This window comes from Triticum aestivum, chromosome 5B (assembly GCF_018294505.1).
Source record: "Triticum aestivum cultivar Chinese Spring chromosome 5B, IWGSC CS RefSeq v2.1, whole genome shotgun sequence".
In the NCBI taxonomy this organism is placed as follows: Eukaryota; Viridiplantae; Streptophyta; class Magnoliopsida; order Poales; family Poaceae; genus Triticum; species Triticum aestivum.
This window is the reverse complement of record NC_057807.1, coordinates 499,555,153-499,577,041: the sequence shown is the minus strand read 5'-3', so window position 1 is coordinate 499,577,041 and position 21,889 is coordinate 499,555,153. Positions and strand designations below refer to the sequence as shown.

Below are 21,889 nucleotides of genomic sequence, written 5' to 3'. Positions count from 1 at the left end.
GACATTTTACAACAATGAGTGGCAACACCACACCCGCAGGCAGCATTTAAATCTTACAATTGTGCTCCACTACCCCCACCATCACACATTTTGTTCATCGAATAGAATTCTACATCTAAAGAGGAACCTTTTTTTGCTTAAACTGGAAGGATGAACCTATGCTTAGTATCGCAAGCATAATATACCAATAAGAAAATGTTTTGTTGCCAATCAAGAGAAGGAAAAAGAGATCATAAATTTGGTGAGCATTGTCCAATTTGATGTCATATCACAAGTTCTGAATTGTGGAGCAGTCAGTAGTGACGAGATAATTTGGTCCGGTAGGATAAGGATCACAAATACAAATATTGTGCCATCAAAATTTTCCAATGAATACAAAATAAATAGAATGCTACATAACACATTGTTGAAGTAGCAAGCAAACATTAGCTTCGCCTTCATGTACAGCACATTCATTTTACATTCTTATCTACAGATAGCTACTACAACAATCTTGAGTCATAGGGACAAAAACGTAAGCCTGACCTAGGCAAAAAGCGAGAACGCATCTTCAGATTATTGTCTTACATGCAGAAAACAAGTAGCAGGATACATGGTCAGGCCGAAATGAATTATCGGAACACTGTCAGGTATTGCCTTCTTACAAAGAGTACAATGCACAACCTAGACATTTCAGAATGACCGCCGCCTTGCAGCTCCTAGAAACAATAGAAACCGGTAATATTAACAGTCATGTCGACAATAAGTATTCCAATCGATGGGAAGGATATTTCCTGACATCCCATTATATGGCCAAGTCCAAACCAATTAATGACACTGGATTCAGCAGAGACATGCATGGATACTGTGAATTTTAATGTACCCGTTCGAAGCTGGTTTCAGCATGGACATGCATGGATACAGGGAAGGATTACATACCTATTTACGGTTTTATCAAGTAACTTCATGCATCACTGTTAGTTTACCAGGAACCAGCACTCTCATTTCATGTATCCTTTAGATTCAGCTATGGATAGAACTTCGAAGGGCACTGGTAGAAATAGCCATACATTAAAATCATAAAACTATTTGGAGATAATACAGAAGCAATATATGTGTCACGATATCTCATCAGCCCATATTTGTTTCCTGTTTTTTTTCAGCTGCATCTTTGTTTCCTAGTAACATACGAACCCATGTTTAGTTGGTAATGGAACAAAAAAGATATCTTGGTTAAAAATACTACAGTACAGAGGTAGCTCTCATTGACAATTCAGTACTAATGATACATGCGTCACCAAACCATGCGTAACCTTCATAATATGTTTGGCGTTGTATTTTCAATAATATATGCTACAAATTATTGGTTGAAATTAATATTCGACCAATGTACGCTTGCAATGTAGAAATTTTCATTCTAATTTGTTAGCACACAAAAATCAAAACTGCACAATATTGGATATGTAGGCTGCTCATGTATAACTGATTCAGAAAAGGATCTCCACTAACTATCTTGCAAATTCTTCAATATATTGTTGGATCATAGAAGGCATCGTTCATCTGCGCCTGCGCATCATCCAGCACCCCAACGACCAGCGATAAATTGAACACAAATTCCTTGCAGAAGAAGCCAGGTTGTAAAGAAAAATTGGTCTGATTTGACCAATGTACGCTTGCAATGGAGGAGTTTTCATTCTAATTTGTTAGCACACAAAAATCAAAACTGCATAATATTGGATATGTAGGCTGCTCATGTATAAGTGATTCAGAAAAGGATCTTCACTAACTATCTTGCAAAAATCTTTGATATATTGTTGGATCATAGAAGGCATCGTTCACCTGCGCCTGCGCATCATCCAGCACCCCAACGACCAGCCATAAAGTGAACACAAATTCCATGCAGAAGAAGGCAGGTTGTAAAGAAAAATCTGTCTGCTCCTTGTCCTGCGCATAATCCAACATATAAACAATTAGCTACAGATCAACCATTCCAAGATGAACATCAAGCCTTATGTCTTATGACTTGCCTCACTACACCATGATAAAAGTTTATGGCTGAAATAGCATGATCATTCAAAAACACATCCTCTCGAAGAAAAAGGAACATCTTACATTTGACCGGGAAATTGATTGATATGGTGAATTTTTAGGGATTCCCCTTCCTGAAAATGGCGAATGCTTCTAATTCTAATTCAGTAAAATGGCTATGAAATACTCAAGACTGACACTAAACAGTAAAGACGTAGCAGTGTATGTACTGCCGATACACAAATAGCTAACACACTCATAGAGAACAACCCAAATTCAAGAGAATTACACTATAACATATTTGTTTTTGGCATATGAACAGTGAAATCTCAAACTAAATTCAAGGCATCAGCAAAAGGTGGAAAACTAAATGAAACCTGAAGATGTGGAAGTTAACATGACTCTAAATCAGTTCAAGCCATACTATTTAACTATACCTGATCAATTGGTGGAATTGCAGAAAATACGAAGTTCAGTCCTTAACAAAAATACTAATTTTATTGAGACAACACTCACAAATCACAATGACCTGGGTGCTGGCGGTAGCCGACGAGGTCGCAGACTCGCAGCTGCTCATGGCGACGAACAAGCTCGCACCTGGGGCAGACAAGGGCGCCGATGCTGCTGACCACTCAGAGAACAATTAGAAAAGGGTACAAAACCTCGTGGATATTAATTTGCTGGGGAGAAGAGATTAGGGGCTGATCGTCATTGAACTCGACATCTGGGCCAGAACGGAGTTCACCTTTTTTTCCTTGCGACCGCCGGCTCAAGTGTCCCAGGTGAGCATTGCGGGTCATGACGGACGCGGTCGCAAGCATAGATGCTGATCCTGACATCGGCGTCATTGTCTCTGCCACGGGTGAAAGGGGGCGATGTGGTAGTCGGCGAGGGGAACTGGCCACGGGGTTGCCATCCCTGAGACGTCATGGCGGAGGAGATGGACGAAGGTGTGACGGAGTTGGAGGAGAAGAGGCGCGTCGGGGTTCATCTTGCGAGGGCGTAGGCCGTCGTCGCGGTCGCCATCTGGGCATCTGAGCGCAGCCCCTGGCGGCGGGTATAGGACTATAGGTGCGAGGTGGCGCCGTGGTGGAGGAAGATGGGTCAGGCTAGGGCGTGGGTGGCGGCGGCATCGTGCAAAGAGACAAGGGGAGGTTGCGGTGGATGCGGCGGCGACTTTCTCGTCAGAGAGACAGGATCCGGAGCGAGAATTGGGAGGAGATGGCGTGGGTGAGTGGATCGCGGCAGATCGGCAGTTGCCCTTCGACCGAGTCGTGCATGCGTAAGTGGGCTTGTTTTACGATTTTCCTTTTCTCTCGTCCGTGTTCCGCTCAACTGCATGCGCGGTATGGCATTATTTTCGCGGGGATCGCACGAGGTAGAGAGGATGCTCGTAGCAACGGGATGCGATCGAGGGTGGGGCTGCGGTCGAACCATCACGACGACGACTGCATATCCCCCTTTAATAGTAGAGACTAGTGGGGAACCGGAGTCCAGGAGGACGGCTGGAGACAACCGCAAGCCCAAGAGCCTCGGGGCCCATGACGCTCAAGCGGTTACGTTATCGCCATCCATTTTGAAGCAGATTTCTCAAAAAGAAAAAATCCATTTTGAAGAGGAGGCGCGCGTCTGCGGTTCCGCCCACCAGTTGCTGCAACTCATCCCCACCCCACCCCACCACTCCACTCGCCCTTCGCCGCCGCGACGGCAACCGCCGATGGCTCCTCCACGCCGCCCCCCTCCTTCCCGGCCCGCTAACCACGCCGTGTTCCTCCTCCTCGCCGCGGCCGCCCTCTTCGGGCCCGCCGTCGGGGTGGAGATCCTCTCCAAGTCCCGCCTGGAGCGCTGCGCCCTGGACTCGGGGGCAGGCGGCGCCCTGGCCTGCGACCGCAAGCTCGTCCTCAACCTCGCCGTCCCCAGCGGCTCCGTAAGCCTATCCTCATCCTCCTCGTCCTTCTCCTCTCGAGCCGTGCGTTGTTTTTGTACTGACGGTGTGTGTGTTCGGGGGCTCGATTCAGAGCAGCGGCGAATCGTCGCTGGTGGCGGAGGTGGTGGAGGTCGAGGAGGATGATACGCAGGCGATGCAGACGGTGCGGGATCCCCCCGTCATCACCATCAACAAGTCCGCCGTCTACGCGCTCTACGCCATCAGCTACCTCAGGGTAAAGCCCCTCTGCCTGTGCCCCCCTGACCAACAGACCGGAGTCTGGTTTTTCTGATGAATAGCTAGTAGGATGCCATTTTCCACTTCAAGACTTAGAGCCAAACAGCCTCCAGCCATCATACAATGCTGGCTCGTACTCCCTCCGTCCGGAAATACTTGTCGCATAAATGGATGAAAATGGATGTATCTAGAATTAAAAGTACATCTAGATACATTCATTTCAATGACAAGTATTTTCGGACGGAGGGAGTACTTGTTAATTGATATCACGCATTCCTTCTGGAGAAATTTAGGTGTACTACTTGAGCTGGAAATAGTATGCAATTTTCAGGCTCTTGGCAGTCCCTGTTGCTGTCCATTCCCATCACTCGCGGCCCTATCGTAGCGTTTCTCGAATGGGCACATCATAGGGATATTTCTCTATTTGTCATGGATAAACAGGGAGTCCACGAAGCGGGTTTCCAAAATGTTTCAGAGCTATTGAAATGTTGGAATGCCATTCAGTATGATCTGATACCGCTAGAGTGGGACCGTTTATGCTTACGCATTCTGCATCTCCTCATTTGTTATAGCAACCCCATTTGCATCTGAAAATGTTTTTATCATTTTGTTGTCTGATTGTTTTTATATGCAGCTTGTTGCACTGAAAAGTTAGCCATATCACTGATATCAACTGTTACCTACCAGTAACACTATACTATAACAAATCATGTGAATTCGGAGCTGATTTATTGTCTGTGCTCGTTTCTTCAGGATGTTGCTTATAAACCAGAGGAAATGTTTACCAAGACACATAAATGCGAGTCAGATGCTGGTGCTAATGTTGTTGGAGTTTGTGAAAGGTAAAAAAAACTTTGGAACTCGATCCAGTTGATTGGTTGTCATCATCATTCGTCAATATTTCTGGGAGGGATTCCAATTGGCAGGTCTTCATAATCACAGGCCCACCATTTCAGTTTTAGACAGCAATGATCTGTGCTGTAGCACTTTTGGTGCAGTTTATTACAATAGTATAACCCTTGCCGTATACATTTGTGTAGCATATACCGTTTACTACCTCCGTCCTGGTTTATAGGTCCCCTTTGTAGTTTGTGCCAAACTTTGACTAAAGATTTAACTAACAAAATGTTAATGCATGTCAAGAAAAATTATCTCATTGGATTCGTATTTGAACATAGTTTTCAAAAATATAATGTTTGGTGACATGCATGAACATTTTGTTAGTTTAATCTATGGTCAAAATTTAGCACGAAATACAATGGGGACCAATAAACCCGGACGAAGGTAGTACTCTCATGGCCATTCATATCTTTAGACCTTCCCTCGATTTCTGCATCCTTCTTTATACATATTTTCAATGTCGTATAAAATAATGATGTCTATTTCATGAATATGGCTAGGTTATGGGATCAGAACGGTCACGTAATTGAGCATACAGAGGTGAAACGCACTGGCCTTTGTCATCCTTACTTTATTATCTCAGTGTCTTGAGTAGTAGCAATATTGTACCAAACAGTTTTTGACCGAATAAACCGTGGATCTGATTGCTTTGGGGCTTTTTTTTCCTCGCCTACGCATAGCTTTGGTCTTATATGACTTTGCTAGGTGCCGGCGTGTTTTTGTGTTCGTGTGTCGGTGTTGGCTGTGTGCATCCTAGCTATGCAAAGGCCGGGTGTGTGCTCATAGTGTTTGTATCCTCTTGATGCTCCATTTTGAACCAATAAAATCCACCCTTTGTTGATTTTTTTTGAGAAAAATAAAGGCACATATGAAGTTCTTTTCAACGTGCTTGTGCAATGAATGCACCTGCATGTCATATACTCAGTTCAGTTTGTGTTATTGTATTTTACATGTAGCTATGATCTACTATCTCATGATTCTAATGTTTCCTCTCTTTTTCACGGTAAATCTAATGTTTCCTCTACACTTTGCATTGCACTAGCCGGTTTGCTGTCCATGTGGGCCTCATCGCCGTGTTGGTTCGTCTTGCGGATCAATTTGTGAGCTAACAAATTGTTTTTTTGAGCATTCCTGCATTTTCAGTATAACATTGTGTCACACCTTTCACATGCATCTTCCTTGCAGTTGATAAAATGATTAAAGGCAAAGCTAATACGGCTCACTGTGTACGTTTTCCAGGTGATTGGTATGGGCATTAATTGTGAGATATCTTTGTAATATTTACAAATATTGTCTTAAGAACTCCACCTGTTGAGTTTGAATTGGCACGATATCCTAATATCTTGTACTTCTTATTTCGGTCTGACATGGTCATAGTATTTCCTTTTCCTTTGCTAACATCATCAAGTAGGCAGTTCACATTTTGGGGATTAGTGGTGATCTAGTTTATTTATTTATTTTTAAGTAGAATCTTGGAGAGTATATGCTCATGCCAAACTTATATGCTGTTCACACTATTCCATGTTTTTTTATCATTATTCAGGTCAAAATTTGAGTAAATCTGTGTATCACTGTATCTCCATTGCTTATAAACAGGTTTCATGTTTTTGGAATTGGGACGAGGTCAACTGGGTACAGCATCAGAGTACAAGTAAAGAAAGGCTCTTCTGTAACGGTTGGCACTAAAATTCTGCACTGTTACTTGTAAGGCTAGTATAGAATACAGACTCTTGAAGAAATTACCATGATTATGTACATGCTGACAATATGTTTGCACGAATAGGCACAAGCAAAATACAATCCTCCTGATGACGATATTATATTTTTCACATGCCTTTGCTAACTAGAGTTCTATCAAGTCTGGGAACCTTGGCTTGCTGCGCTTAATATTCTCAATATTCTATTTATTTATCAAATAAAAGTATCGTCCAAAGGACTACTTTTCTGTTCTTATATCTGGTTTGCTGTTTTCAACTTCGAGTATGCAAAGCACTTATGCAACAGCAGTACGCCTTTAACAATTTGACATAACACTGCAGGAGGTTATTGTTAGTCCAGAGAATAAAACAGTTGTTTCTAAAGATAACTTTCTGAGAGTAAATCTCATTGGTGACTTGGTTGGTCACGAAAGTATGCCAACATTTGAAGACTTCTATCTTGTGACTCCACGGAAGGTATTCAGCAAATTATTATACATGTATTTCTCTCACGCGACTTCATAATTTCCTTCTATATCTGAAATATTGAAGGGTGGTGGTGAGGGTCAACCGCAAGTTCTTGGCGATGAGTTTTCCTGGTGGATGCTGTTGGAGAGAGTCCGGTTTACATTAGATGGACTTGAGTGCAACAAGATTGGTGTTGGGTATGAAGCTTACAGAAACCAGCCTAACCTCTGTGGATCACCATTTGGGAGCTGCTTGTACAATCAGCTTTGGAATTTCAAGGAGGTAAGGTTGTGCATTAGCAAGTGTTAAGTTTTCTTTTGCAAGGATAAGTGTCGAGCTTCTTGTTCGTGAAGCACAATCTGCTAATATTGTAACTGTTTAGTCTTGAGTTTCTATTTCATCATTTTTTTCAGTCTGACGACAATCGAATAAACAGAAACCAAGAGCCCCAGTATATTGTGCAGGGACGATTTGATAGGATCAACCAACACCCGGTTATATTCCCACCATTTATTCTTGAGTCCTGTTTTTATGCTAGCATTGGATAAAGCATTTGATACATACCCATCACAGAATGCAGGAGCTCATTCATTCTCTATTGGAATCACAGAAACTCTGAATACTAATTTGCTGATAGAGCTGAGTGCTGATGATATAAATTATGTATACCAGAGGTACTGATAATAATTACGCAATTTTATTTTGCATTTACCTTGCACTGATTTGTCAATTTCAGGAGTCCAGGGAAAATAATTGACATTAATGTCCCTACATTTGAAGCCTTAAGCCAAGTTGGTACAGCCAAGGTCACAATTAAGAACATTGGCAAACTGGAAGCGTCATATAGCTTGACGGTATGCATCGCCAAGGAAATTATAATTTTCTTTGCACGGAAGCAATACCTTTTGATATATTTGTAGACAATACTACCTTTTGATAGTTCATTAATTGCATTAATTTTCTTTTCTACTAAGATGATAGGTGCATGTACTGATTTCCTACCCATCATCCTTGTTGTCCTTGCATGAATAACCTTTCTATTCGTTCGACTGAGATATATTTGACATATAAAACGACTAGTTTAATAATGTAATAGATGATTTACGTAGCCTCCTCAGTTTTCCTGAACTCTGATGACTGCCTTACTCTTTTTACAGTTCGACTGCTTAAGTGGCATCAGTTATGTGGAGGTATATATATTGCGGTCTCGGTATTTTCTCTTTTTATTTGTATTGACGAGCTGTAACACTTCGTTTCAGTTAATTATTCACCAGCACAGTTCCCTGCTTTGGTTATTTGCTCATTCAGTTTGTTCTCATGAAGCTACCCTGCAATTCCATTTGCAGGAGCAATTCTTCATCATCAAACCTGGCCAAGTGCTTATCCGCTCATTTTATTTGCGTTCCTCATCAGACCAAGCATCAAAATATCGCTGCTCGGGTGAGTTAGAAACCAAAGACAGCTCATCATTGTCCTTAAATCCAAAGTCATGTTTTAGGAACTAACAGAGGATTTGTTTGTGGTCGCTTCCAGCTATTTTGAAAGCGTCAGATTTCAGTGAACTTGACAGAGCAGAGTGTCAGTTCTCTACTACAGCCACAGTTCTTGACAATGGAACACAGGTTCTGAAATGTTTGTTCCCTTGTAGTGATCCTGTTAGAATTCATTAGCTTTTCTTTCCTTGTAATGAATTCATTAGCGAGATGGTTAGAGTTGCCTACGATGTTTCATCCCAATCTTTGATGTCAGTGTATCTCTTGCCTTGATAAACTTTTGATATCACAAATCTGTGTTTTTGCACGATCCAGATCCCCTTTTTACTATGACAAATAATTGTGTCGTGCTGTTCCCATCTCTGAGCTACATACATTGCTTACTGCCCTTGAAACCCGTGTAGATCAGCCCACCGAAGCAGCATAAGAAGGGTGGCATCAGGGGTTTCATCGAAGCCATCAAAACCTTGTGGCGCAACACGTGGGACAGCGTGATCGATTTCTTCACCGGCAGATCATGCAGGTAATATATAATGTTATTTTGTAACGAACGGCGGAAGAGGGGATCGGGAGAGAGGGGGAGATCACACGAGAGGGGAAGACTTGGGGAGGAAGAAGAACTTTCCTTACAGAGGAAGGATTAGGTGAGAGTTGGAATCAGTCATCACACATGCCCCCAACCAGCCACAGGCGGCCAGCTAAATACTCACACGACACACACACGCATACTCTTGGCTGGGTCCCACCCATAGGATGCCAAGTCACACATGCCAAGTGGCCATGTGTGACATTCTCCTCTCCTTAAGACTGAGCTTCCTCCTGCAAGCTTGGACCTGCCTCCTCCCAGATGGCTGCTGTTGGAAAACGCTGTCGAAGAACTTCATAATCCTCCCATGTGGTGGCCGCCGACGAACCTTCGCCCCACTGCACCTTGACTTGGACGATGGCCGCATTCCCTCGCTTCATCATGCGTCGTTCCAGCAGCTGAGTTGGCTCTGCTGATGACACAGAAAGATCCGGCACGCGCGGCAGCTCTGTATACACCGGCGTATAGTCCGACGTAAATGGCTTGAGCTGGGACACGTGAAACATCGGATGTACCTGACTGGCGGCCGGTAGAGCAAGCTTGTATGCCATGAGACCAATCTTCTCGAGGATAGTGTACGGCCCGAAGAACTTGAAGGTGAGCTTGGCACAAGGCCTGTTGACGACCGAACGCTGCGCGTAGGGCTGCAGTTTCAGCAGCACTTGTTCGCCGACCTGGAACTGACGCTCAGTGCGGTTGCGATCTGCTTGTTTCTTGAACCTGCGCTGGACGCGCTCCAGTTGGGCGCGAATGTGCTCCGTGTGTGCCGCCCAGTCCATGTCCTCGCCGTCGTGCTCATCCGTTGGCCAGGCCGGCATTGCTCCCAGGTTGGCTTCACGGCCATAAAGCGCCTTGAATGGGGTGTCGTTGAGTGATGCGTGAAAGGTGGAGTTGTACCAGAATTCAGCCATGGGCAGCCAGCGGCGCCACCGCCGCGGCGCGTCGTGCACCGCGCACCGGAGGTACATTTCCATGCACTGGTTCACGTGCTCGCTCTGGCCATCGGTCTGCGGGTGGTACGCGGTGGAGTAGAGCAGTTTGGTGCCTGCTCCGGCAAACAGCTGCTTCCAAAGGTTGCTGGTAAACACCTTGTCGCGGTCGGAGACGATCGACGCAGGGACACCGTGGAGCTTCACGACATTGTCCCAGAAGGCCTTTGCCACTTGCGGTGCATGAAACGGGTGGCGTAGGGGAACGAAATGGGCGAACTTGGTGAACCGATCCACCACCACCATGATCGTGTCCGCGCCATCCGACACCGGCAACCCTTCCACGAAATCTATCGTGAGATCCTCCCATGGCGTAGTTGGTACTGGAAGGGGTGCTAGGAGTCCCGCTGGCTTGCAGTGCTCATGCTTCGCCTGCTGATAGACCGTGCATTGCTGCACGAACTCTTCAACATCGCGCTTCAGGCCACGCCACTCAAAATGCTTGCGCACCCGTTGGTACGTCGCCGTGGCGCCGGAGTGACCTCCCACTGCGCTGTTGTGGAGCGCGGCGATAAGCTTGGTACGGAGCGCGGCGTTGGCGCCGATCCACAGACGGCCTTGGCGACGAATGACGCCGCGATGCAGCTCGTAGCCGTCCTTGTCCGGGCTGACCAAGGTGAGTTTTTGAAGACGATCTTGCGCATCCTGGTCCGTGGAGTAAGAATTGAGTACTTCCTGGAGCCAGGCCGGTTGACACGTCGAGAGCGCGGCCAGATCGAGCTGCTTGCCGACGCGCGACAGAGCATCAGCCGCGCCATTGTCCAGCCCTCGCTTGTACTGGAATCTGAATTGTAAGCCCGCCAATTTCGCCATGGCCTTGCGTTGAAGCTCTGTCTCCAGGTGCTGCTTGCCCAAGTTGCAAAGAGACTTGTGGTCTGTGAGGATGGCGAAGGGGCCCCGCTGCAGGTACGGGCGCCATTTGTCTATCGCCATCATCACCGCCAGAAACTCCTTCTCGTAAGTTGACAGCTGCTGGTTGCGCACTCCCAGGGCCTTGCTGAAGTAGGCGACTGGGTGGCCTTCCTGCACTAGCACGGCGCCCACGCCAGTGTCGCACGCGTTCGTTTCGATCGAGAATGGTTTGTCGAAATCGGGAAGCGCGAGCACGGGCGTGGTGACCATCGCCGTCTTGAGCTGCTCGAATGCCGCTTGAGTGTGCGCCGTCCAATTGAAGCCCTTCTTGGTGAGCAGCTGCGTCAGCGGCTTCGCGATGATGCCGTAATGTGGCACAAATTTTCTGTAATAGCCGGTGAGGCCCAGAAATCCTCGTAGTTCGGTGGCGTTCGTCGGAGTAGGCCACTGCTCCATCGCGCTCGTTTTTTCCTTGTCCGTGGCCACTCCCTCCTTGGAGATCACATGGCCAAGGTAGTCAATGTGGTCGGCTGCGAATGTACACTTGGATTCCTTGACGTATAGCTGGTGTGCGCGGAGAAGCTCGAGGACGAGGCGTAGGTGTTCGAGATGCTCCTCCATGGTTTCACTGAAGACTAGAATGTCATCCAAGAAGATTATGACGAATTTGCGCACATACTTACCGAAAATGGCGTTCATCAGGCACTGGAATGTGGACGGTGCGTTCGTGAGGCCGAACGGCATGACCCTGAACTGGAAATGGCCGTGGTGCGTTTTGAACGCCGTCTTGTGCTCGTCCTCTTCGCGCATCCTGATCTGATGGTAGCCGGCGCGTAAGTCCAGCTTGGAGAAGACCGCAGCACCAGCTAACTCATCGAGTAGCTCGTCGATGATGGGCAGGGGAAATTTGTTCTTGATTGTTGCGTCATTCAGGCGGCGATAATCCACGCAGAACCGCCACGTGCCGTCCTTCTTGACCAGGAGCACCGGCGCGGCGTACGGGCTCACGCTGTGCATGATCAGACCGGCGTCGAGCATTTCGTTGACCTGACGCTCAATCTCGTCCTTCTGGAGTGGAGAATAGCGGTATGGGCGCGTGTTTGCCGGAACCGCGCCTTCGACCAGCGTGACGGCGTGGTCGTACTGGCGGTGAGGAGGGATCCCTTGTGGCGCCGCAAACACGTCGGCGAACTCGTCCAATAGGTCAGCGAGCGGCGTCTGGCTGGCGCACTTACGCCGTGGTGGTGGGGCGCGCCCGCATGTGTCCACCATGGCCAGAGCCCACACGTCGTTGCCCGCGATCATCTTGCGCAACTCATCAGGTTTGATCGCCTTGAGGGTGGTGGACGCCTTCGTGGGCACGCCCCGGAGCGTGACCTCTTCGTTGTCGTGGGTGAATTTGACCCACTTGTCTTGCCAGTGGCATGTCATGGGGCTGTGCTGGGCGAGCCAGTCCATGCCGAGGATGCCACTGTAGGCACCGATGTCCAGTTCGCGCATTGGAGTGGTGAACGTGTGCCCTTGCATCCACCATTTCAATTCAGGTACAATGCGGTTGCAGGTAAGGCGGTCCCCGTTGGCGACGTGCACGTCCACTTGTGGCATCTCTTTCGTCGCCAGCCCGAGGCGATCGACGAAGGACTTGTTGACGAAACTGTGCGAGCTCCCTGAATCGAGCAGCAACAGCATGACCTGGTTGCCCACCAGTGCGCGCAGGCGAATAGTTGTCGCCGAGTCAGTGCCGTCCAGAGCGTGTGACGAGAGGAGGCAGCACTCCGGTGCGGCAACGGCAGGATCAGGTGGTGGCGCTGTCGGTCCTGGGTCGTCCAAGAGTTGCAGGGCGTGAATGGTGTCGTTTGATAGCACTTCCCCGTGGTCGCCCACGCTGATCGTGAGCAGCTGCGCGGGCTGGGCGCATCGGTGCTCGCGTGAGTAACGGTCGCCGCACTTGAAACACAAGTTGTTGGCGCGGCGATAGTCACGCAGCTGTCGCTTGCGCGCGTAGTCATCGGAAGGCGCGCGGTTGGGCGCGGCCGCCTGCTGCTGGACTGGTGCCGTCGTTGGAGGAGGCCGTCCCGCTGGTGTGATGCGTGGGCGGGCGCGCGTCGTGCCCAGTTCCTCTTCTTGGATGCGCGCCAACACCGACGCCCTGGTGATACTCGAGGGCGCCTGGAGGTGCACGGACGCGCGCAGTTCGTCCTTCAGGCCCAGAATGAACTGGGTGACGAAGAATTTTGTGTTGATGGACGGGTCGAGAGCGAGCAAATGATACATCTGCTCGTCGAATGCCGCGCGGTATTCGGCGACGGTGGCCGTCTGGCGTAGTTGCAGCAGCTTGTGCAGGACCACTTCGTACTCGTCGGCACCGAACTCCTCCAGAACTGCCGCTGTGAACGACTCCCAAGTGAGGCCGCGACGTGTTTGACGAAATGCTTGCAGCCAGTGCGCGGCTTGGCCTTCGATGTATAAGGCCGCCGTGGTTACCCACTTGTGGGGCTTCACCTTGTAGAGCTCGAAGTACGCCAGGCAGCGGTCTAGCCAGAGGTACGGAGCGGCGCCATCAAATCGAGGGAAGTCGTGCTTCGGTGGCTTGTGGTAGTCGTGGCCGTGGTAGCCCGATGTCGGCGACGGCATGGCTGCGGGAGCGACGAATCCACCCTGCGGTGCCACTGGGATCAGCGGAGGGCGATGATCTCCCAGGCGCGGAGGAGCTGCCGCCGCACGGCCCAATTCGGCGGCCATGCGCGGCAAGGGTGGAGGCGGCGGGGGCGGTGGTGGTTGCTGTGGAACGGCGGGCTGGTGAAGCACGGTGGTGACCGAGCCCGACGGTGATGCCGAGCCTTCCACCGTCTTGCGGGTTGCGTCGACATCGGCTTGAGTGAGATCGATCTGCTTGGCGAGGCCCCGGACATCTTGTGAGATCTGCGCGTTGAAGGCGGCCTGCATCTCGATCTGTTTGTCGTGGATCGCCTTCTGCTCATCCATCTTGGTGAGGAGGGACTCGAGCATCTTGGTGATGTTGCCCGTGCTCTCATCCATGGCGGCCAACACTTGGCGCGTCGCCGCCGAAGCTTTGGAGGGCGCCGTCGCCTTGCTCGGGAGAGATCGAACCCCGCGACGGATTTCGGGTGCGCTTGCCGGAGCAGCACACACCGGCGCGGTGGATGTTACCGATCTTCAACCCAATCGACGGAAAAAAAAATTGGTGGCTAAAATTGGCTCTGATTACCAACTGTAACGAACGGCGGAAGAGGGGATCGGGAGAGAGGGGGAGATCACACGAGAGGGGAAGACTTGGGGAGGAAGAAGAACTTTCCTTACAGAGGAAGGATTAGGTGAGAGTTGGAATCAGTCATCACACATGCCCCCAACCAGCCACAGGCGGCCAGCTAAATACTCACACGACACACACACGCATACTCTCGGCTGGGTCCCACCCGTAGGATGCCAAGTCACACATGCCAAGTGGCCAGGTGTGACATATCTGTAATTCGAATCCGGCTGTGCCTATTACTCTTTCTGATCCGGCCGTGCCTCTTACTCTTTCTGACCATTTTAGCTCATCTATCTGTTTCACTCCCTGTGGAACAGCACCAAGTGCTCGAGCTTCCTGGACCTGAGCTGCCACATCCAGTACATATGCATCGGCTGGCTCGTCATGTTCGGCCTGCTGCTCACCACGCTACCCGCAGGTCCGTAAGCATTTCGTTTCGTCAGGTGGCTATTTTTCTTCATGTTCACGACGCCAATGCTTATTTTCTCTGTTTTTGGCGTTGCAGTTGCGGTGCTGCTGTGGCTGCTCCACCAGAAGGGCATGTTCGACCCGCTGTACGACTGCTGGGAGGACGTGTTCGGGCTGCCGGAGGCCGCGCACCCGAAGCACCGGGAAGGTCGAGGCCATCACGCGCACGCCCACACCCACCACCACCACCACCACCACAGCAAGCACCCGCACGCGCACAAGAAGCGTAGCAGCGGGGCGGTCGGGCAGCAGCAGCACCACAATCACCACCATGTCCTCCACAGGCACGGTGGCAAGCCCGACGACGGCGAGCGGCACCGGCATGCAGCAGCGCTCGGCGTGCAGCACAGGGACGCCGGGCACAAGCACCACCGTCACGGCAAGGCGCCGCAGAGGGAGAGGGCACAAGACCGCGACCATGAGCGCCGCCACCACCACTCTCGTGCGGCGTAGAAGATGGTTGTGATCAATGGGCTCAATGCCGGTCGATGGATATATATAGGACGCTTGAAGGAAATTAGGAACTCGTTGCGACTTGTGTGATTCACGGTGTTCATTTGTGATTGATGCTGTTAAGTTGTACTAGTACTACATAAAAAGCTTTTAGTCGTGCGTCAAGTTCTTTTACAATGCATTTGGGAACGGATGGATCTCGTAAGCACAATCACGACTCAGACATCACAACAAGCACAGTATTACTCCCTCCGTCCGAAAAAACTTGTCCCACGCTTGTCCCTCAAATGGATGTATCTAGCACCCTGCTAGATACATCCATTTGAGGGACAAGCTTTCTCGGACGGAGGGAGTAAATAGTACTTCAATAGTTGCCTATACTTGACAGCACTGAGATTATTTCATCATCACTCACTAGCTCACAGCTTTATTAGTTGATGGCGGCGTCGATACACTGACGGAAAAGAAGAGCAACAAGAGCATGTATCCGCACATGAATCACTTCTTGGGAGGTGGAGTGAGCGCCGCCTTGAGCTTCTGCACGGTGGGCAGGTCGGTCTTGAATGACTTGGCAAGCACGGCGTCATCGACACCGGTGCCGAACACAGTAACGGGCACGGACACAGTGCCGGGCGCAGAGCTGCCGAACGCGGAGAGCGCCACGGCGGGCCTTTGCCCCGGGTTGGACTGGTAGTGCACCAGGCCCTTGGGGAACACGAACATGTCGCCGGCGGCCAGGTCCTGCGTGTAGAGCTTGCCGGCCGTGTCGACGAAGCCGACGGAGAGCGCGCCGTCAAGGACGAGCAGCAGCTCGGCGGCGCGGGGGTGAGTGTGTGGCGGGTTCACAGATTCGGAGGGGAACTTGAGCATGGCGTAAGCCACACTTTGCCCATTGAGCGCAGGGAATTCCATCATGGTGGCCTTGGTCACCGTGAAGTTCTACGCCCCTGGCATCGGCATCGGCATGGTAACGTTGCGGCGGAAGCCGGTGTATGTGAAGAAGTCGCCGGTGATGTTCATCGGTGGCATGCCGATCATGGAAGTCGGCACGATGAAGTCGCTGAGGATGTCCGGGTCGCCGGCCACGGCGGCCAACGGAGCCGAGGCCAGTGCAACCACCACCAACACCAAGGAGTAGTAGCAGTTGATGGACGCCATTGAAAATGTTTAGCCGTGCTAAGAGATTGATTGATGGAGGCTGTGGTTGTGAGCTGTGGTGAAGATGTTGAACCACTTGATGTGTTGTCAATTTATACAGAAGAGGAAAACTAGTGATGTGATGAAGAGTTTGAGAAACCAAGGACGAAGTAGAGTATGAGTATTGCAGAACAACAAGCTGTGTCCAGCTAGCGCTAATTGACAGTTTGACACACATCTGAGGAAGAATATTAACTGGCCGATGTTATGCAACTCTTGGTGTATCCAAGCATACGGATATACCTACAATATGCAGCGTAGGATTTATTTCCGTTTCCATTGTAATGAATACTTGGATGTGTGAGTGTGTATCAATCACTCTCGACTGCAGTGTCAAAAAACATCTTACATTATGAGAGGAAGGGAGTATCTATCTATTATTATATTATCATAAAATAGAAGACAGAAGAGCCGCCACACTTTTAAATTCTAACAACAAAAAATGTGCATGGTATCACTACAGGAATCAGGCACTTTGTTGTCCGCCATGACTGACAGCAAAGGCATGCCTGGCGGGCCAGCAGACGGCAACAGGTCCGACTGAATAAGCTACGGCAAAGCCCTCTTTGCCGTCTGCTGGTGGACGACAAAGATGCAAAGGCCTTTGCCGTCTGCTAGCAGACGGCAAAGAGTCTGGACGGCACACGTGACAGCTTAGGCCCGTTAAGGGTTAACAACGTGCTTTGCCGTCAGCTGGCAGACGGCAAAGATGCAAAGGTCTTTGCCGTCAGCTAGTTGACGGCAAAGCTGCCAAATAGGCCAGCCCAGTACACCCCAGGCTGCACAGGTAGCAACCACGTGTCAGCTTTGTCGTCTGCTGGCTGACGGTAAAGATCTTTGCCGTCTGCCAGCGGACAGCAAAGTTGCTGTATAGCCCCTGTTTTTTCTTAAATTCATTCAATTTGACAAAATTTCACACACACACACACACACACATATATATATATATATATATATTTCAAAATAATTTCAACAAGCATATTAACAATAAGTTTCCAACATACTCCCTTCGTTCTGATTTACTCATCGTGGTTTTAGTTCAAATTTTGAACTAAAACCACGACGAGTAAATTTTGAACTAAAACCACGAAGAGTAAATTGGAACGGAGGGAGTATAAGTTTCCAACTACATATCCAACATACAATGGTTTCCAACAACATATATCCAAAACAAGTTTCCAACACATCTGCAAATTAGAAGAAGACTAGCTTTTCTTAAGATCTTCACTCCTCCCCCTTCTTCTCCTTCATCATCGTGATGCGCTTAGAGCGGTGAGGCAATGGGATATACTCCTCTACCACAATTAGCATGGTCAAGTCGTCCCCCAGCTGTGGGATCGCCGGCGCCACCACCATCACGTGGTCATCGTCAGGCACCACCACTATCACGAGGCCATCTTCAGGCACCGCCGCCGCTAGCTCATCGTCAGTCGCCACTATCGCGAGGCCATCATCAGCCACCACCATTGTGTGGCCATCGTCAGCCACCACCATCGTGAGGTCATCCCCGCTCTGCTCCTCTTCTTCCCCACTCCGTTCCTCCTCATTATCGCTGCTGCTTTTGCTGTAGCCAGAGTCGCTGCTGCTGCTCTCATTGCCTCACCAAATGCAACAAAGTTTTTTTAACAATCGATGTGAGACAAAGCCAAATGTAGAGGCAGAAGAGGCAGAGCGTACTGGCATTATCGTCATCCAGGTAGCGCATGTGGCACATAGTCATGTTGAACACCTTCATGATGAGCATGGTGTTGCCGTCGTACCTGAAGACAAGGAAGTACCCGTGCCGCAGGTCGTAGGCACGGGCGAACTGCTCCCAGCCACGACACAGGTACATGTGGCCATACCTGATCACCACCTCCACGTTCCACAGCCTGCGAAGCCCGCTGCCAGCCCGCAGCTTCACATTCTTTGGTCGATGGTCGTCCAGCATCTTCATAAAAGTGTCAGGCAGCCTTTGTTGCATGGGTCAAGGAGTGATGTAGCAAACAACAGAGTTATGATAAAGAGATGGGTGAAGGGGAGATCTCTCCTTTTATATACCTGCCTCCTGGAGGAATTCTCAAGTATGATCGTGAAGAACTCGAAACCATCCAAGTCGTAATCCGGTGTGGCAGAGCGCAGCCTGCAGTGGCGGCCTCCCCCCATCTCTAATAAGCAGCAGAAGAGACCAATTAGTATCTAGACAAAAGCTAATGATACGAATTTCATGCCATATAAACCACATATTGACAAAATAATTCTCAGCCAAAGCTTTCCTTAATGAAATCTAATATGCCCTACATACAAGAAATGTAGAAGTGTAACATAATGTTTCACTAGATGGTAACAATGTTTCATTGGTTTACAAGATTATTTGAGACACTTGTAAATAACAAAGGACAAGACTACAATGTGATGTCACATTATATAGTCTTCACATGTGACACCAATTCACTCTCTCGCTTATGCACGCATGACTGCGATATATCAAGATGCCACACATATAAGCATGTAATGAAACAATATATCAAATATGTAAGCATGATATCAACAGCTGAATTGTTTTTTAATTTTCAAGAAAACATAGCTTTCAAGCCATTAACCTGGTTGACGATTTATTTCACGATTGGCTCATTATGACAAGATCTTCAAAACTAGATCTCAGGGATGATATTTGTCTTTTAGTAGTAGCTAGGACATACGACTGACTTGCCAGGTCATATGCATATTATAGCCACTTGGTTGCCATGTAGCAACTTGGTTACCAAGTTACTATATGTTACACTCCACCCCCACATAGGATTTGCATGATAACACATTTATTGATGTCATCTCTACTTGCACAAAAATTTCAAGACTCACTCCCTAGGCACAATATTGCAATGCCTGGAATACATATAATTTATTATAAATTAGCTCATAATACTTGTAACAGAAGATGCAAATTAGCTTATAGTAATGAAAGAATGTACACCAGTTTTTTTTGCCAAGTTAAGATGGTTTGTAAACCTAAACAGAGCAGCAGATCAACAAAGACAAAGTAAACCTAAACTAAACCAAACCTAAAGTAAACCTAAACTAGAGGATATTGTAGTCATCACCAAAATATCATTAGAGGATAAATGCACTTTCATCAACTAGCTCGCGACTATTTATGAGTCGACCGAGCTCAATATCCACCGTCATTTACCACCAATAGATATGAGCTACGTTTTCTTAGTTTTATCGAGATGTTTTGTTTTGTTTTGGAGTACTTCAAATGTAGGACATATATATTAAGTTCCAGTGAGAGAAGACTTTGACCAAGAGTTATTTTATCACTATGGGGTTTATAGGATAAAAACTCACATTTGTTAGTAAGTACTAAGTATCAACAAAACAAAAGCTAATGATACCAATTTCATGCCATATAAACCAGATATTGACATATAAGCCACACACATGTTATGATTACACGATATCATGAACATTTCTTCAAAGTTAAACAAGGACTATATATATTTAGTGAGCCAAGATAAACGCAAGCATCTGATAAATTTTACAATCATTTGTTCACTTGGGCACAGACATGCAACTGCCCGAAGGGTTCATCCAGGATCTAATACAATAACTCCCCAGCCGAGGAAAAATGGGAGGAAATCACCTTGCATGACAACTCCTATACATTGAAGAGAACATTTAACATACTATTATTTCAAACAAAGAACTAATTTACCTCGTACGAGCTAACAAACATCTATCTAGCAACAAGCGTGCACCATTTTTGACCAGGAAAAGATAGTCACATGCAACTAACGAGGACGAGAGCATCACATACATGTTCACTTCCAAACCCCTCTAAGGCCCTGAAGTGGATTTAAACACGAGCAAGGCAATGATCCATCCCACATCAATACAGCAAGCAACTACTAGGGAAAAGCTTATACACAGACGCTTACTAGTAGCGCGGGTTTATACCTCTCGCTACTGCTACTTACTAGTAGCGCGGGTTTTTAACCCTCGCTACTACTAAGTTGATAGTAGTAGCGCGGGTTTTTAACCCTCGCTACTACTAAGTGGTCTCTATCGTGCCCCCCGAGACATGTCATAGTAATAGCGAGGGTTATAAACCCGCGCTACTGCTAAGTTGATAGTAGTAGCGCGGGTTTTTACCCCTCGCTACTACTAAGCGGTCTCTACCATGCCCCTCTGGGACATGCCATAGTAGTAGCGAGGGGTAAAAACCCGCGCTACTACTAAGCACTGGGTTTTTAACAGCCCTGGAATCCCCATCTCCTTGTCCAAATCACTCCTCTCCCCTATCCCTCTCCTCCTCTCTGTCTCTCCATGGTGCTCCTGCACATGCGCGTCTCCTCCTCCACCGCAACTGCCGGCCTCACGCCGTGACGTCTCCCTCAAATCCGGTGACCTCCTCTTCCACCATAGCCCCTCCTTCCTCCCCTCATCCTCTGCTATCCCTCCTCCCCCCTCCTCCTCCTCTGCTGCTGGAAGGAGAGGAAGATCCAGCAGAGCGCCGCCATGACGATGGCCAGATCTCTGATGGACGCAACCCATGGCGTCATCTAGGGTTTTGGCTCCAACTCCAGCGGCCACTGGTGAGTTGCTGCACCTACTCCTCTCTATCTCTCTCTTCCTCTTCTAATCCTTGTCTCTTTTTTCATAGCAGCAGCAAAGGAGAGTTGTGGAGAAGAGTTGGATGGGGAAGCACCATCTCCATGGACGACTTCATCCCCTCCAGGATTAGTATCGACCATGGATGAAGAGGACGATGACGCCTACCAGCAGCAGCCATGGCTGGAATTTTTTTTATTTCCTAATTAGTTAGCAGTAGCGCGCGTGGTATCCATGCTACTACTAACGGACGTAGTAGTTGTTGGGGAACGTAGTAATTTCAAAAAATTTCCTACGCACACGCAAGATCATGGTGATGGCATAGCAACGAGAGGGGAGAGTGTTGTCTATGTACCCTTGTAGACCGAAAGCGGAAGCGTTATCACAACGCGGTTGATGTAATCGTACGTCTTCACGATCCGACCGATCCAAGTACCGAACGTACGGCACCTCCGAGTTCAGCACACGTTCAGCTCGATGACGATCCCCGGGCTCCGATCCAGCAAAGCTTCGGGGATGAGTTTCGTCAGCACGATGGCGTGGTGATGATGATGGTGCTCTACCGGCGCAGGGCTTCGCCTAAACTCCGCGACGATATGACCGAGGTGGAATATGGTGGAGGGGGGCACCGCACACGGCTAAGGAACGATCCGTAGATCAACTTGTGTGTCTATGGGGTGCCCCCTGCCCCCGTATATAAAGGAGGGAGGGGGGAGGCCGGCCGGCCCCTTGGGCGCGCCAAGGGAGGAGG

The 21,889-nt window shown here is 48.6% G+C and overlaps 2 protein-coding genes and 1 pseudogene across 5 annotated transcripts; 1 reads left to right on the top strand and 2 right to left on the bottom strand.

Annotated features, from left to right (window-relative positions):
* Positions 1–964: 964 nt before the first annotated feature.
* LOC123112769 (uncharacterized) lies at positions 965–3,401 on the bottom strand. 3 transcript variants are annotated; one of them, XM_044533857.1, is made up of 4 exons: positions 2,753–3,401; positions 2,537–2,628; positions 1,819–1,923; positions 965–1,030 (listed from the first exon to the last, which is right to left on the bottom strand). In XM_044533857.1, the coding sequence occupies exons 1-4, from the start codon at positions 2,853–2,855 to the stop codon at positions 1,007–1,009; spliced, it is 324 nt and encodes a 107-aa protein (XP_044389792.1). In that variant the 5' UTR covers positions 2,856–3,401; the 3' UTR covers positions 965–1,006. The 3 variants fall into 3 exon arrangements, with proteins under 3 accessions (XP_044389792.1, XP_044389790.1, XP_044389791.1); XM_044533855.1 differs by having other exon boundaries at positions 2,524–2,628; positions 2,753–3,399; XM_044533856.1 differs by lacking the exon at positions 965–1,030 and having other exon boundaries at positions 1,039–1,923; positions 2,753–3,398.
* Positions 3,402–3,610: 209 nt separating this feature from the next.
* Positions 3,611–15,514, top strand: LOC123112768 (protein HAPLESS 2). 2 transcript variants are annotated; one of them, XM_044533853.1, is made up of 18 exons: positions 3,611–3,934; positions 4,026–4,169; positions 4,925–5,013; positions 5,572–5,611; positions 6,114–6,171; positions 6,257–6,317; positions 6,668–6,746; positions 7,111–7,245; positions 7,321–7,518; positions 7,650–7,730; positions 7,810–7,910; positions 7,973–8,090; positions 8,394–8,426; positions 8,583–8,676; positions 8,770–8,858; positions 9,134–9,252; positions 14,748–14,848; positions 14,936–15,514. In XM_044533853.1, the coding sequence occupies exons 1-18, from the start codon at positions 3,725–3,727 to the stop codon at positions 15,349–15,351; spliced, it is 2,166 nt and encodes a 721-aa protein (XP_044389788.1). In that variant the 5' UTR covers positions 3,611–3,724; the 3' UTR covers positions 15,352–15,514. The 2 variants fall into 2 exon arrangements, with proteins under 2 accessions (XP_044389788.1, XP_044389789.1); XM_044533854.1 differs by having other exon boundaries at positions 3,661–3,934; positions 4,031–4,169.
* A 275-nt stretch (positions 15,515–15,789) lies between these two features.
* Positions 15,790–16,881, bottom strand: LOC123116619 (germin-like protein 9-3; annotated as a pseudogene).
* Positions 16,882–21,889: the final 5,008 nt, after the last annotated feature.

Excerpts from the sequence above, each read along its gene's own strand:
- LOC123112768 (XM_044533853.1), top strand. The coding sequence starts at position 3,725 with ATGGCTCCTCCACGCCGCCCCCCTCCTTCCCGGCCCGCTAACCACGCC. Across the intron at positions 5,612-6,113 it reads ACGTAATTGAGCATACAGAG|CCGGTTTGCTGTCCATGTGG; the intron begins GTGAAACGCACT and ends GCATTGCACTAG. Across the intron at positions 7,519-7,649 it reads AGCTTTGGAATTTCAAGGAG|TCTGACGACAATCGAATAAA; the intron begins GTAAGGTTGTGC and ends CATTTTTTTCAG.
- LOC123112769 (XM_044533855.1), bottom strand. The coding sequence starts at position 2,937 with ATGACGTCTCAGGGATGGCAACCCCGTGGCCAGTTCCCCTCGCCGACT. Across the intron at positions 2,629-2,752 it reads GCGGTCGCAAGGAAAAAAAG|CATCGGCGCCCTTGTCTGCC; the intron begins GTGAACTCCGTT and ends AGTGGTCAGCAG. Across the intron at positions 1,924-2,523 it reads CACCCAGGTCATTGTGATTT|GACAAGGAGCAGACAGATTT; the intron begins GTGAGTGTTGTC and ends GATTATGCGCAG.